This window comes from Rhyacophila brunnea, unplaced genomic scaffold (assembly GCF_057557595.1).
Source record: "Rhyacophila brunnea isolate RB1 unplaced genomic scaffold, BYU_Rbru_1.0 scaffold_6, whole genome shotgun sequence".
In the NCBI taxonomy this organism is placed as follows: domain Eukaryota; kingdom Metazoa; phylum Arthropoda; class Insecta; order Trichoptera; family Rhyacophilidae; genus Rhyacophila; species Rhyacophila brunnea.
The window spans coordinates 22,514,666-22,527,457 of NW_028233276.1; the positions used below are offsets into that span (position 1 = coordinate 22,514,666).

Here is a 12,792-nt window from a genome sequence, read left to right on the forward strand (position 1 = left end):
ACATAAATAAATAGAATTCAGATAGGCTATACACCAATACTCTACATTTTGAAACAGGGTTTTGAATGTGTGAGTGTCCTTTGAAAATGAACTACACATTGTAGATGTGCAATAGTGTGCGTTGCAACCTTCAAATACGCCAATATTTAATGACCGTCAGTACATAAACTGAGAACAGTTGTCAGAACGAAGGACTAGCATATTCTTAACACGTGTTTAAGTTTATCCCATATTATTCCACACTCGAGATCGGTTGTCTGTTACTCCACACCCGTTAGGTATTTCAGTTCCTATTATTTATGAGTTACCTGGATACGATATTATTATTTCGAGGATATGCTTAATTTTCTTAAAAATAAAATAAAATATAATAATAATAGATACTGAACAAAATCCATTAATGCCATTACTATTATCAGCCCTAGATCCAATTCACAGGTAGATTAAGGCTATTTCAAAATTGCTTCCACTCCATTATGTCACTAGGTCTGCCTTTTCGATGTTTTCTACCTCTTAAGTTTAATTGGATAACAAGATTTGTCCGTGCGATTGTCTATTATTTCTGTTCCATATATCTCAGGTTTTTAGCAAACTCTAATTCTTCGTTTCCTTTGTTTGTTTTCTTACCTAATTATTTGTTATTTTATCGCTTCGCGTTATGCTCTGCATACACTTTTTTGTACCACACTATGCTGCTTTTAAGTTTCTGGACGTCTCTTTTACTGAAGATCCATAGTACGTGATGATTATCATATCACGTGATCATACATGTGATTGCGGGGAATATGTTCAAATATTCGACGTAGCTGTATCAAATAATTGAGAGAAAAGGGTAAAAGTTTTGAATATTTTAATATTTTTTGGAGAAAATGCGTTGATTATAAGTGCAAAAAAGCCTAACTTTTTACGCTCAAAAGGGCGTAAACACGTATTTGGCGATGGAAGGAAACCACGTTTAACAAAATTAAAAAATTCAAACAACATAAATTACTTTATTTAATTTTATATGATACTTTTGTCTTATCGTGCGTTAGTATAATACATTATCGTCAATATGTTTGCTCTGTTGTATGCTGAAATATTATTACAATGGGTAACTAGGGATAAGAAATCCTGGAGAAAATTATCAATGTCGCGATTTCGGGATGTTGTCAATTCCGATCTCAACCACGGGATTGGTGAAAAACACTATTGTTTGCATATTTGTTTCCCTACGTTTTATAACGAAACACGTTTGTAATTTTTAAAAATCACGTTTATAATAAACGAAGTTTCATGATTGTATATAAAAAATCTGAAAAAGAAAATACGTCGTTATTCAATATATCGATATAATGGTAAAACGCAATAGGTACTATTTGATCAATTGTATGAAATAAAAATCTACGAATTTGACGATATTTTGCCATTCACACCAAGTTATAAGAACCGAATTTTCTCTTTTGTTTAGAAAACGTTGCTTTTTAGAGTTATAATACTTTAGTTTAAGTTTATGAAAATACGCCATTTATATAATAAAATACGTAAAAAGTAATTCCAAAATCCCTGGATTCTATTATTCTATCCAGAGATTTGGAATCAAGAAATATAGAATAGAAATCTTAAGAACAGCGTAATATACTGCGTACTTCAATAATTATACTAAAAAGAAAAATGCATATTAAAGGCCACATTTAAAAAAAACATGCCATTTTATGAGAATAACGTGATTTTACATACATATACGATAATAATTAAAAATAAGGAAATCGTTTTAAGTGAATAGTCACATGCATAGGCATATGAATTTATTTATCAATTGTGTACACATGTATTTGATTTTGTTTTTAAATAATTTTACCGAGGCGTTGACTACGGACCGCTGTCATAGCGCCTCTTGTAGGCCTAACTAAGTGAGGATCCGTTCTTCAGACCCTCTCTCCAATTCTCAAAAACTTTACAATCTTACCGAGCTCATTCGTCTTCCCAAATGCCAGGGCACGTTTGAGCTCCTAGTCGTTCTCAAGGGCATCTGCAAGTCGCAGCTATATTCTGTGTCGTTCAAATATAGGGTATATGATTATAAATTTTTGTTTATAACGGGGTTTTTATTACAAAAAAACACTATAGACCACCAATGGCGAACGTAATGCCTCTAGCAACATAATAAGAAAACTGCAATTTGAAACAATATACCTATACACAGTTTAGTTAATAAGTAGATATCTAAAAACGTTTAAAGACAAATAATTTTCTTTAATAAAAATAATCTTACAGTTAAAAAAACACTTTATAAAATGTAGAGTGATTGATCAAATTCATCACAATGTAGTTTAATGAGTTCTGTCGAATATTACAGAAAGCTTTTTTAATACATAATTCGAAGCTCTAATGTATTTTTTCAATTCGAAACCTTGATTCTCACTGCTACTAAAATTCAATACATAGGTATGTCAAACAGGTATAATTATTAATTATCGCATACCTACATGTACTTGTTATTTCATTCATGGTTTATGATAAATCATTGTCATAACATCGCGTACAAGATATGGAATAAACATGTGTATCCTTTTTTCTATTAAATTTATCTGGTTTTAAAAAGTACCCATTTTTGAATATTTAAAAAAAATAAAGTTTTTCACATAAAAACAAGTTTAAAAAATGTGGTCACCATCAATAAAACTAACGTGTTGGACATGTTTTGAGTCAGGCAATCAAAAGTAAAATTGTATTGATAAGTATTATACCTATAGTTAAATCAATGCAGACAATACACATGGGTAAGCGTAATGTAATCATTGAATTTAAATAAAGGTTTTTGATGTCGTGTTCGTCACTGATGTGGATCGTGACTCAAAATCTTCACTAGTTATCTCCCTAGCAATCTTTTGCTGAAGATATCGAATATAATTTATATATATATTTCTAAATGTCATGTTGTGAACGTCTTGAATTAATAACGTGTCTTTTTCAAATAAATAAATAATTAAAAAAAAAATGCAGTGGGTTCTCATTAGATCATCGATTAGGAGACCTCAGATTTCCACGTCAACTTTTAATGTTTCTGCTGACAATAAGCCTCTCCAAATTGTCATATTTTCCAGAAAAATATTTCGGAGAGACGACCGTTTATCTTAATTTAATTTTTGTAGAACGTTCTTTTTATCATCCACAAATTCAAACGTGCGCCTCTAATACTACATCTCAAAAGCAACGATCAAAAAAGATGAAGAAAGTTAGACGAAACTTAGTACGTTTTGATAAAAAATGATACCGTGGTTAGGTTAAGCAGACTCTTCCAATATAACCAGTAATCCGTTATCCTTCTCCAGTCGATCATCTCCAGTTTGTTGGTGCTTGTTTCCATCACATACAATGGGTTTTGATAAATCTGACGACGCCAGGCTCATCATAAAACTCTAGCTCATGATTATAGTGACCTTGCTATATGAATTTTTGCATCCAAATATGGCCATAAAATGAAAAGTCAGTGTATATTATTATAGGATACTACATTATTTTATAACAACGTAAAATCATATGATTGACTTTCAAACCCTATTCAAATACAAATGTTAAACACTAAATATATGTAGCTTACACATTAACAGTCCGGCAGGAATTGTTTTGTTATTTATATATTCATTTTTTTTTTTAACATTTCTTATTGTCAGCATGGTTCGTGGAGTTATGCAGGTTTTTATAATAAGGCGCTCATGATTATATGAGATTGAATACTGCTTCGCTTCATCATAGTACACACATTGATAATGCTAGGTATAGTGTAAATAAACTGTGTTGATTTATTTGTGGAACACCTAATTGAGAAATTTATCACTAAATCGCAATATGCAGAAAAGAGCTATAGTGTATAATTTAAAAATAAATTAATAAAGGCACTTCGGATGCTTTGAATTCCCTCTAGCTATAATAAGCTACGTGGGATGCGTATGTGGGTACATATTTTAAACACACACCGAGGTTGTAGCCTAAAAACTTTTGTAATAATTCCCTATATCGTTGCTTGTTTAAGTAATCTTGTTTGTTCGCTTAGAAACTTGATATTCGTCACCCTTAAATATCATCTACCTGCATAATGATACACGTAGATAGCAAACATGTAATACCTCCTAGTATTTGATGGTGGGAAAATTTCTACACATAATATTAATTATTATGCCTCTTTAATTGAGTATGCCGAGTCACTTAGATGAAATACCTACGTGATATATTAGGTGAGGTAATTTAACTAATCTTTTCCATGGATTCAGCGTTTAATTGGAGGTAATTCATACTATTTAAATACATTCTGTTATATTACATTGTATACATCTTATATATTTTAATTTTATACAACATATTGTATTCTGTTTGCTACTTAAATCTATTCATTGATAGATACTATATTCTGAATGTTAATCAATACCGTATCAACTATTTCAAAGAAGGACGTTCTTCAAAATCATCGATAGTAGAAAATAGAATTTGAATACCTATTATAATATTATGCCAGAAGTTTGAGACAAAAATAAAGATATATAACACAATAATTTCATCAATGATTGTCAAAGATGAATTAATTATATAGTAGATATACTTATAAGATGTAAAAATAATTATTAATTCAATTATGTAGGACGCGGGCGATACTGGGAATATCTGCTAGCATTAATATAAAGCAATGCATCCATGCCTGCAAGCAATTATTGCTATTCTATAGATATATACATATAATATTTTTAAAACTAGATCAGGCGATGAAATAAATTAATGACAGTAGTGTGGAGAAACAGTATTATATTTAGTAATAGAAGTGAAATAATATTAAACACCCAGACTTTGAGAAAATCACATAACCATATGGTGAACTCACCCGGTGTAGAGCCCGGAGCCCCCGGAAGAAAGGCCAGTGCCTTACGCACTGGATAGACTACGAGAGCCGCTGAAAATACTAGAGCGAAGCAGCAATCTCTTTATATTTAAAAACATAATCGCTCCAGTGCTAACTTATGGTTGTGAAATATCGTACCAACCTAGACCAAAGAATATATTCAGTTAGTAGTCATTGAAAGAAAAATATTGCAAAGAATCTTTGGACCAACTTTAAAAAATGGGTTCAACAGAAGGTAAAAAATACTAATGAAACGACAAACCATTGATAAATTATGTAAGGTGTAAAAATTGTGATGGGCGGGTCAATACCTGATGATTGAGCATCAAATATCCTGACTAGGTGGGTGTCCCATCGTAAGTGACCTGTATGGAGACCAATAATGAGTCGGAGTGACTGTGGGGGAGGATTAAAGTAGGATGAGAATATATGAAAACAGGAGAGGACTAGCGAGGGGTAGGAATCAGTGAAAGTCGCATGTGAATGAGACAAAATCTCACCATGCTGTAGCACCAAAAAAATAAATAAAGAATATCAACGGTATGGTTGAGGTTTGAACTTCATACATTGAAATTCAAATACTTCACTGGAATAGCTATCATATCAAATACTGACATCTAAAAAAAAAGCCTTCAATCACTGGAAGGTATGTCAGATAGAAAGGTAAAACAATAACAAAACTATATAATAAACCTAACGTTATTCGAGAAAACTCATGGAAAAATCTATACGATAATATAGCAAAGGAAACATTGAATCTTTCGATTAAATTCATCATTATATTGTACATACGTAAACAGGTATTTGGTGCCGTAGGTGAAATGGATCATAAACGCCACCCTAAATACCTAACTTATAAACCCTTTTGTGAGATTACACTAATTATGCTAATACTACGTTACACCAGTTTTCACTAAACTCTACTTAATATTCAAAAAAATTAAAAAATATTCTATCATATTTAGCTTCAGTGCGCCAATTAGTCGAGTCACTACTTTTTCTTTGTCGGCAGAAAGTATATTATATTGTATCATCCAATTCATATCCTAAATCATTACCCTTTCATTACCTCATACCGTAAAAAATATATACAAGTAGTACTCTTTTACTGTCATTTATAATTTTTTTTCTCACGTTCTTTTTTCAAATTTAAAACACAGCCATTTTTGAATTTGGCCAAGAACGGAGAAAATCTTTTAGAATTTCATGGTACGTAGCTGTAGAAATTATTTTTCAATTTTAATTTAATTTAATTTACTGCTACAAGAAGAAAATGAAACAATTTCCCGATTTTGAATTATAATACGATGTAATACTTGACTGTACAAACAGGTAATTTTAATAAAATTAGCATTGAAATAATTTGACCCCTAGACGGTGTTGGTCAATAAACGATCAAATTGTGGTCAATGTAAAGAGCAGAAAATGGAACAATTCCTTATTTTTTCTTTTGTGTCAATCTGTTCTACTTTTTTTCCTTCATTTTTACAAAAGTAGTAGTGTATTAAAATGTATTATACGTAGCCAAGCAAACGTTCGCATAGATAAGACTGTTCAAAAACTATTACTGCCATGTTAAAGAAAATTAATACTAATAATACAAAACAATTAATAATAAATTATGTATTTTACGCGCCATATAACTTGAAATAATACAGATTAGAGTGTCTCCTTTTTTTCTGTTTCTTTATTAAACACCACAACAGGCCGTGAAGCCCAATAATAATGGTAAAACACCCAGGCTTGAGGAATTTACATATCAGATTATGTAAATATATTTTGACCTTACTGGGAATCGAACTCAGAACTCCGTGACGGAAAGCCAGCGCCTTGCGCACTGCATCACGAGAGTTGCCAAATCATCATTATTTATTATATATTTATCATTATGAATAATTCCAGCATATTCCAATTTAGTGAGTAACATCGGTATGAATTTAAACAAATAAAAACAAGTTTAAAAAAAATGTACTTAATATTTTACAATGTTTTTAGTCGGCGGTAATTTTTTCTTAAACATAAATATGTTACGACTTTATCTTACTTGAAACTCGGTTTGAAGCCCTGTAAGATATCGCTAATTATATATATTTTTTTGATACTAAGCTTATGTATTGTAGTATTTCACCATATAATTCAATTAGATATATGTTTCTGCAGCGTGACAGCATATACATAAATTCGCACAGTTTTATTTGCTTAATGAAGTCATTAAATATTCTTACTAATGACTTTTCTTGACTGGTTTGATCGTGATCTCGTTGTTTTCCATATACTATGTACTTTTAAATGATTTGGACCCACCGTAAGCTCACTTTGCAAAATGTCCTATTTTCCATGAATTACTTAGGTACCAATATGCAATTTCTTCAGCTATTGTACAAGTCCTCTGTAGTCTGTCTGCCAAAAGAAAAACATTCTTGCTCATTTCTCTGAATGTTGAAATAAGTAGAAAATTATAAATGAAACTCATCCAGAGATTGTATTCTTTATAAACCCGTGATATTGAAGATATACAATGGGATGTTAAATGTAATTAAAATAATTACAAGATAAAAAGAACTTTTTATATACAACGTTTTTAAATTTTCTATTAAATTATTATGCTCAATATGCTCAAACTTGTACTTGATATGAAGTAAATAAAAAACAAACAAACAAACAAATATAGAATACTGAAATGTCATTTTGACATTTCATTTTGATTTCCATAGTAACGCACGTATATATTAATAATTTAGTTACTAGGACCACCCCTTAGCAACCAATAAAAGTCTTTTACTTTTTACGGATTTTTCTGAAATAACTTTCCATACAAAACAGAATTAACTGAAAATGAATTCAATTCTGCCCAAAGATGGCTAAAAGTATTAAAATAATGTATTGGCATCGTGTTCTGATAAATTCTAAAAGTTTTAATTATCTAGCTAGTCGGGAAGTTAGTTAAAAATCGATTGGAAGATTTGTACTGGACAAAAACCACCGGACAAACAAGAATACGAGCTAATAAAAACGTTGTAAATTATACATGCTTATTACTATCCGCCTGTTAAAACTGAGAATTTTTTGAAAACGTAGATTGTTTGCAGTGGGTAACCGCTAAACGTTATTGTAGTAAAATTTTATATCATGTAGCAGATAAGTATTTATACGCGTGTAAATATTGTAAAACTGCTTTGGTAATGGCGTATAATATTTTGATAGTAAGTAAGTTGTTAAAGAAAACAGTACAGATCATAAAATATTGAATAATACGTATGAACGTGCATGTTTTTCTTGAAAGTATAATAATAAAACCAATACATTTGTTTATAGTATATTAGTGTACTGCTTTGATCAAGAGATGTAAATAATTACAAGATAAAAAGAAATTTTTATATACCACGTTTTTAAATTTTCTGTTGAATCATATAAACTTGACAATTCTATGTATTAATAATTTAGGACAAATAAGGCAATTGTCAACAAATCATTTTTTTGCTATTTTGCAACAAACAAACCAATATAGAATACTGAAATGTCATTTTGATTTCCATAGTAACGCACGTATATATTAATAGTTTAGTTGCTAGGACCACCCCCTTAGCAACCAATAATAGTGGATTGGATTATAGATTTCTTCCGAAATAACTTTTCATACAAAACAGAATTAACTGAAAATGAATTCAATTCTACTTAAAGTTGGCTAAAAGTATTAAAAGAATGCATTGGCATCGTGTTCTGATATATTCTAAAGGTTTCAAATGTCTAGTTAGTCGGGAAGTTAGTTAAAAATCGATTGCAGGATTTGTACTAGACAAACAACCACTGGACAAACAAGAATACGAGCTAAGAAAAACATGGTAAAATACATCCATTTTTGTAATAATTGAAGAAGTTAAATTTATTAAATAGATTTTTGAAACTAAACAAATATCTTAATTAAAATTTTCATAATTAACATTACACAGATACTAGATTTAATATAAAAATAATGATACTTACATAATACAATTTTAATAATAATTGTTGTCAAAGCGTGTATAGACTTGATAATTATGAATCCTCCAAGTTGGTTTCTTTTTGAATATTTTACTAATGATAGATATTTCCTGATGCCAGGAATCCCATAAATTCTGGCAGATATTAATATAATCAACAAAATAATTACTGTAGCGCAAAGCATTGTGTCAATTTCTCTAAGTAAACTCAATATAATAATACATTATGAGGAAATCGTTTATTATCATAGTTTTGACATTAAATTATTGATTTAAACCCAAAATAACTCTAGAATAAAAAGCTAAACTAAAGTTTTATAAAATGTTATATTATTAGTATAACACAGAAGTTGTTATGCGTTTTAAATTACCTGTCGAGTAGTATACTTAGGATACATGTACATACGTACAATATATAATGAGGACTTTTTTTGTGAACTTTAAAATATTTTGTATGTTCAGTAATTTTATGACGAGATAAAAGATAATTTATTCGTTATTTTACCGACTTTTTTATTTTATATTACAGACTATGTAGTAATAAAATTATACATTTCATTACAACCAGTGGAGCGTTTAGTGACATAGAGACCCGATTGATTTATTTTGAGGCCTCCTACGATAAAAAATAACAGTCTATTTTTTATTTTGTATACATTACATGAACATGGTTTAATTGAAACAATCTTCTTTCTTACAACTCCACATATTATATTAGTGCATATATCACTATATTATCTACCATCATTAGGAAAATTATTTTAATGAATTTTAATGAAAACACGAAAAAAAAGGAACAATAATAAATGTACATTTAATCAAAACCTTTTAAAACATATACCTACATACATATAAAATTATGTTATTGTTAGAGCATCTCGCAATCACGGAATCTACCCCATACAAGTGTGTAATATTTGTAATATCTCTGCTATTTTTTTGATTATACGTAATGCATGACCTCCCTACTGACATGCGACGTCACAACACTGTGACTGATTTTCACTCATCCGATGACCCTTTTAAATTTTCTGACAAATCGGTTGCGTCAAATAAACGCGCCGCTTAATTAAATGTCTATAATTTACCAAATATGTAACGTTATGTCACGTAATTCCGTCCATCGTTTTACTCAATGATTGTTATTTTATAATAATGAATGTACCTAGTCATCCATTTGCATTATATATTCTTAAGCCTCTAGAAGAAATCCTCTAATTGTATGTTTGTTATTTTGCTTGTGATTTCAGATTTTATACTTCAAAAGAATCCGTATTCATCACCTCGATACGAAGCGGCGTTCAAAAGATCGTTGGAGGACCCCGAAGGATTTTGGGCGGATGTTGGAAAATCACTTACTTGGACGAAGCCCTGGGACAAAGTATTAGACAACTCAAATGAACCATTCACAAAATGGTTTGTACCTATTTTATTTATTCATATGAAATTTGTATAAAAAAAATACATACAAATATAAAGGAATAATAGAACAAAGCGCTATGTATTCATAGATCTTGCGAAGATTTTCTGAAACTCAAATAATTGGTATCAACGTATAATAATAATATTCAATCAATTCAATAAATATCAATTATTGAGCTTATATTTATAATTCAGATATTTTTTTACCAATTCATCATTTAGCTTGTGGTTTGTGAATTAATCAGGAATGCATAAAAATATGATTCAATGGCATAATTTATTCAATTGTCTGTATTATCAAATTATTCAAAATTCTAAAAGAGTAATTTTCTACGTTAAACTTGAATGTATTAAATAATAGTAATGTTGGCTTATTTGGTGTAATATTATAAGATAACTTTCTATTTACATTTTTCATGGAATCAAAATTAAAGGTACTACTTAGTAGGAATTCCAATATAACTATAGTAATACCCACGATGGCCGCGCGGCTTAAGCGTCGGGCAATAACGTCGTGGGTCCCAGGTTTGAATCCTGGGTCTGGCAAGTAAACATACTGTTTTTTGTATGAGTCAGAGAATGGACCTGGATAGCTGACATCCATTTCTCGTAAAAACAAAATCTGTTAATACAAACCTCTACTCTGTGGAGGCTCGTATGATCTAAATAGGATCGGACATGGTCAGAAAAGGTTGGCAATACTGAAAAGTGGTCCATACACGATATTATCGTGTTATAGTATTCTAACGATTATTATTTTTCTGCAATATCGTAGTGAGTAGGTAATATTTTTTGAATAAGTTTATGAATTCATCCGCGAGTGTAATTAATTGTTGGCATTTGAGAAATATATAAAATGCAATCATTGCCACGCTAACTCATTCCAAACTCTCTCAAAGGAGAAAACTTTACTATTCTTAACTGCCGACATTCGCACTTTCTCATCTGTATCTGAGAGTCAAACTATCTTAACCCTAAGTAGAACACTTCCGGGAAAATGCAATTTAAGATGTTCATGCCGTCAATGTTACGGGTTTATTGATTTAAGAATTTTGGGTCTCTGCTAAAATTTAGGTAATGAAGATATTTTTATCCGTTTCTGTTTTTATAAAAAAGCAAACAAAAGAAAACATTTTCATCATAACTGACCAATTCGAATTTGCTCCTCAGGTTATAAAATGGATATAGATAATTTGACAAAAAGATAACTGTCACACAAGTCACATTTAGCAGAGAAATACAAAATAATATAAATTACACTTGTTACATTGAGTTGAGACTAAACTTTAATTAATTATTGTCATCCTCAAAACCTATGCCCTATATATCACTGTTCACACTTTAAAGTAATAAGCTCGTTATTCTGTTATTATATTAATTTAACTAAACTAAATATATTGGAATATAATATGAAATCTTGTTGCTGGTTTGATTCTTAAATCTAACACACCAAAGAAAATCTCTCTAGCTTACTGTAAACGAATATTCTGGTATAGTTATATTTTGTTGTTAAATTGTTATTTCACCTAGAAGTATTATTATTATTATATCGGAAACGGGGTGAAAATAAAATTGGAATTTGAAAATTGGAAACGGGAAAATAGGAAGGATTTACGGACGGAAATTCCGAGAAAGCATCAATCAATAAAAATAATGATTTCCCCTTGACCCTTTCCGATAAAAATAAAATTGTTATAAGTACTTTTTTAAATTGAAAAAATATTTTTGTGAAAAGTATTAATACTAGTAGGTAGTATAAATTTAAAGAGGAAAGTTGTTGAAAACTTTATCCCTTGTATAAAGTCATAACGGACGATTTAAAACGTTAATATCTTTTTAATGATATGTAGCGATTCTCTCCGAGTACTTATGTGATTGGTCACCACCTATTTGTCATTATAGAACGTAGGCAATCTTTCAGAGAAACTTGAGCTTAAAAACAGACTCACCGTTTAAAAGCTGAGAAATTCAATATTTTTAAGTTAATCTGGCAATGTAACGTATCACTGTTTATCGAGAAAAAATAATATGTTTCCCTACAATTGGAATAGGTCACTTATCGACCCTGTCAAACGCACAATGTTATGTTGTATAAAGAATATGAAAGGTTATATTATGACGTATGACGCAGCTTACTCAGAAATACAACGTTCTATAGTTATAATCAAATTTACATTCATATTTTCACGGAAAACTTGACGTTCAATTCGACACGATTCATAAATAATACATAATTCATACTAAACGCAATACAAAATGTACGTTTTCAATGAATATTTCTACATATACTTAAATTCATTTTTCTTACCTGATTTGAAAAAATAGAATTATCAACAACTAGATACAAGATGAGTTTAAGATTACTAAAAATGTCATTGATATACAATTTTATTGACGAGTTTAATTTTAGATTAAATGGGATGAGCGTATCTAAACAACCTTTGATTTCAACGTGTTTATTCATAACATCATCAGTTATTATTTTTCAGTTCAAAATAGATATGAATATAACGTAAA

At 29.9% G+C, this 12,792-nt stretch overlaps 1 protein-coding gene across 1 annotated transcript in view; it reads left to right on the forward strand.

Moving 5' to 3' along the window:
- Positions 1-12,792, forward strand: part of LOC147065417 (acyl-CoA synthetase short-chain family member 3, mitochondrial) — a 57,283-nt gene that overhangs the window by 8,698 nt on the left and 35,793 nt on the right. The window contains exon 2 of the mRNA XM_085957144.1: positions 10,104-10,269. Within this exon, the coding sequence (XP_085813270.1) occupies positions 10,104-10,269 (166 nt within the window). The remainder of the gene's footprint in view (positions 1-10,103; positions 10,270-12,792) is intronic.